Source organism: Phaethon lepturus, unplaced genomic scaffold, assembly GCF_000687285.1.
Source record: "Phaethon lepturus isolate BGI_N335 unplaced genomic scaffold, ASM68728v1 scaffold50088, whole genome shotgun sequence".
NCBI lineage: Eukaryota > Metazoa > Chordata > Aves > Phaethontiformes > Phaethontidae > Phaethon > Phaethon lepturus.
The window spans coordinates 11,172-14,588 of NW_010560746.1; the positions used below are offsets into that span (position 1 = coordinate 11,172).

Consider the following 3,417-nt stretch of genomic DNA (forward strand, 5'->3'; position numbering starts at 1 on the left):
AATGATAGCACTATATCACATTTCATTTTCAGGAGCACATTTACTTACTTATCCCGCTAAACAGGTTGCCCTTCCAAGGGATTTTATGTGTGTCAGGCCTAAAGTTCATTTCCCAATATAGCACAAACCAAAGATCCTGACGAAGATCAATTAAGTAACTGCTTCTTCAGTGCACTACTTGGTTAACCCACTCAGTCAGTGGTTTCCACTGCAAACTGCAATTCTATACTGCAGCATTCATGTAACATCAAACATTAGTAACACTGGCTGGCTGACCACAGTTTAAAAATCAAAACAGCTCTACATGGAAATTAAGTCCTTTCAAAGAACACTCTTTGATACACCAACCCCCAGTCTGTATACAATATCCCGGTGGCAGCTTTCTATTGACCACATTAAGCTATTTTCATTCCATACAGAAATTAATGAAGTTGTGGTTTAACAAACATACTTCAGGTTTCAGCTTTAGTTCCATTTTCATTACTGGAGGGAAAAAAAAAAATTAAAAATGGAACAAAACCCAACCATCATTCTTCTGAAAGCACTAGCAGTGAGTGCAGCAACACGCTGTTCTCTACAGAGGTCACTTCTTTCATCATGTCAGTCGACTATTAGCTGAACATTCTGACAGCTCCTAGGCTAACAAAACTGATTGTACAGTGAGTTTTCCAGGGATGAAACCAATATTTCTAATTTTATTTACAGTAGAAGTCCTAGCCAAATCTAAGTCCATCAGCTAAAAAAGAAAAGTAATACACATACTGTAAACATGGCAACATTAAATATGGTAATGCTAGTCTAAAATATTTAATGTCATGATCACATCTTGTTATACCTGAATTTATGTACAGGATATTTTATAGCAAGTGTTACCCACTTCACAAGTGGAGGGGGAAGAGAGAGAGTCTAAGTTTTGTTGTGGCTAAAATTCCTTCAAAGTAAAGTTAAAGCTTGTCTTTGATTGTATTAGAGCTTTCTTTCACAACCACATTTAAATTGAAGATTAGCACAAAAAAATTATCTAGGGCCCCTTCAAATTTATAATTAAAAATTCAGTTATGATTCTCAGGGAAAGTGGCTGATATGGAGAATAAAAAATTACTGCAAAATAAACTTAATGGAAGTTGGGTCTTCAGACTGTCAGTCAAAAGTTCAAACAGGCGTTATTCCTGTTTGGGTTGGAGCTGCCGTTTCCAGGCCTCGTTCAAATAAACTAGTCGTTTGTAGTTGATGATAAAGAGAATGAAGTTCAGCAAATATGTGATGACGCAGACAATGCAAAACTCCTTCAGCACGAAGTACAGAATGTATGCCAAGTACAATGACCCTACTACAGACACTATGGAGGATGTCATGAGGATTAGAGCTGCTACTGCACTTGCTGTCATACCTGCAACAAGAGAGAGAAAGTTACTACTGCTGCTCTCATTCCCCCCCTTCCACACAAAGCAAAAAGCCTAAGCACTCTAATTCAAACTGAGGGCTACTCAGCAAGTTTGTATTACGTAAAAGTCTGTTTAAAGTACCATGAGTTCAAGATGGCTGACAACTCGCTATTTGGAGGGAAGCTTCTAGGTTCTGTACGACAGTCCTTTGATAAGAAGTATGTGTAGTATTTACCATCTTCTGTATTCCTGAGTTATGGGAAAGTTACAGGTTGGTCAAGTTATATCTATCAATATTAATAACTTTACAGCAGACCACAGAGTTATGAAGAAATATGTATACGTTACATCTCATGCACTTTTTTGCCTGTTATCTCTATTACTCCTTCAAAGCTTTTAAATTCCATTTTTATTTCCTCTCTTTTCTATCGTGCAATCCAATGCTAAATATATTTAAGTAAAAATACCAGTGCAGCAACTGTCTTGACACTTATATTATTAACAGCAGAGCAGGAGAAAATGCAATTGCTCTTGCTATCAGTTGGGTTTTTAAGCCCTGTGGACAGGTGTATCATTAGACTGGTGCTAAAAAGAAGATAAAAATCACATGCATTTATCTGGTCTCTTGCAGATTGCGCAATGTGTAACGCACTCCTCTTTCATCACCACAGACCTGTTACATACTTTAGGCTCTAAACTGAATTAATACTTACCAAGTAGCATTTGTAGTATATAAAACACGAGTCCAAAAACACTGTTTGACTGATTTATTGCACTGTCCTTTCCAAAGATGGAACCCAACAGACCGAATCCTCGACCCCATCTGTAAAACAGTGAAACTAATTAACTTGTATTTGGGCACTTATTGCTTTGTATCAGCATTTTCGATTCATCACTGGGGGCTAGGGGGAAGAAAGATACATATCTTCCGACATGACCACTGCAGTCCTGTATGAAGTTCAGGGTTATCTTGGAGAACCAAGCCACTTGCAACAGGGGGTGCACTTGGTACAACGTTACCCCACACATTGCTGATTAAAGTTATTGACACACCAGAAACTACCAAGTTCACACAGTTGTAACTTCACCAAATACCATGTCTGCTTCCTAGGGTTGTAGTTTAAAGCTCTTTCATCAAATAAACACCTTCTTGCTCCAACGATAGCTTTAGCACTTCTCTCCACCACTGTAAGTTGGACACATGCTCACTATACAGCTGAGGGAAAATGGTGCAACTTGGTCATTAGTTGTTACCAGCTCTGCCAGCACTTACCTGGCTGGCATCAGAGCAAGCAAATCAGAACATATGTTTGCACGTCAGCTGCTCCTGATCAGTCTAACACCTCAGGAGGAACCCAAATCTGCCAAGCAGACAAGCTGGGGATAGTACTTAACAAGTTTCACAGACCTCATTTGTTGGATCCCTTGCACAGTCTGGCATTTTGATCTAGCACCTTAGTGCTAGTTGTATTAGCTGCTTGTACTAGAGGTGATAGTTCTACCAAACCAAGACACAGCACAGGTTTGCTCTCTGCACACTACAGGAACATTGCTGATATACTTCACCATACATCTGAGACCAGTGAAAGGCTACCACCACATTACAAGCAGTTCCCTCACACGAGAAAGGTACCACAATAAGTACAATTTAATACCATCTCCAAAAGAGATTGGTTAATCTCTTCATAATGTCAGCCATTTGTGCAATATTTTCAAAATCTATGCAAATTAATAATTTTAATTTAAACTTAGTAACTGTCTGCAATTAACTATTATACCCAAGTCTTGTGCTCTTCTCCCCAATAAACTAAGCAGAGAATTAGGTACCAATTCCTAGAAAGCATGTTTACCGCATAAATAGTAAAAACCCAAAACCTACTTTCAACCAATTTGGCCTCAAATCTTGTAAATGACTGAAGTGAAACTTATGTGCAAATATAAAGCTCCAAGGCAGCACAGAAAAGACCAACACTTGCTTTACCAGGTGCCTTGCAGCCCAGAGCTGCGAAGGGTCAGAAAGACACAACATTAG

At 38.8% G+C, this 3,417-nt stretch overlaps 1 protein-coding gene across 1 annotated transcript; it reads right to left on the minus strand.

Moving 5' to 3' along the window:
- Positions 1-444: 444 nt before the first annotated feature.
- On the minus strand, positions 445-2,669 carry VKORC1L1 (vitamin K epoxide reductase complex, subunit 1-like 1). The gene is made up of 3 exons (XM_010293757.1): positions 2,659-2,669; positions 2,099-2,208; positions 445-1,390 (listed from the first exon to the last, which is right to left on the minus strand). The coding sequence occupies exons 1-3, from the start codon at positions 2,667-2,669 to the stop codon at positions 1,164-1,166; spliced, it is 348 nt and encodes a 115-aa protein (XP_010292059.1). The 3' UTR covers positions 445-1,163.
- Between the last annotated feature and the right edge of the window lie 748 nt (positions 2,670-3,417).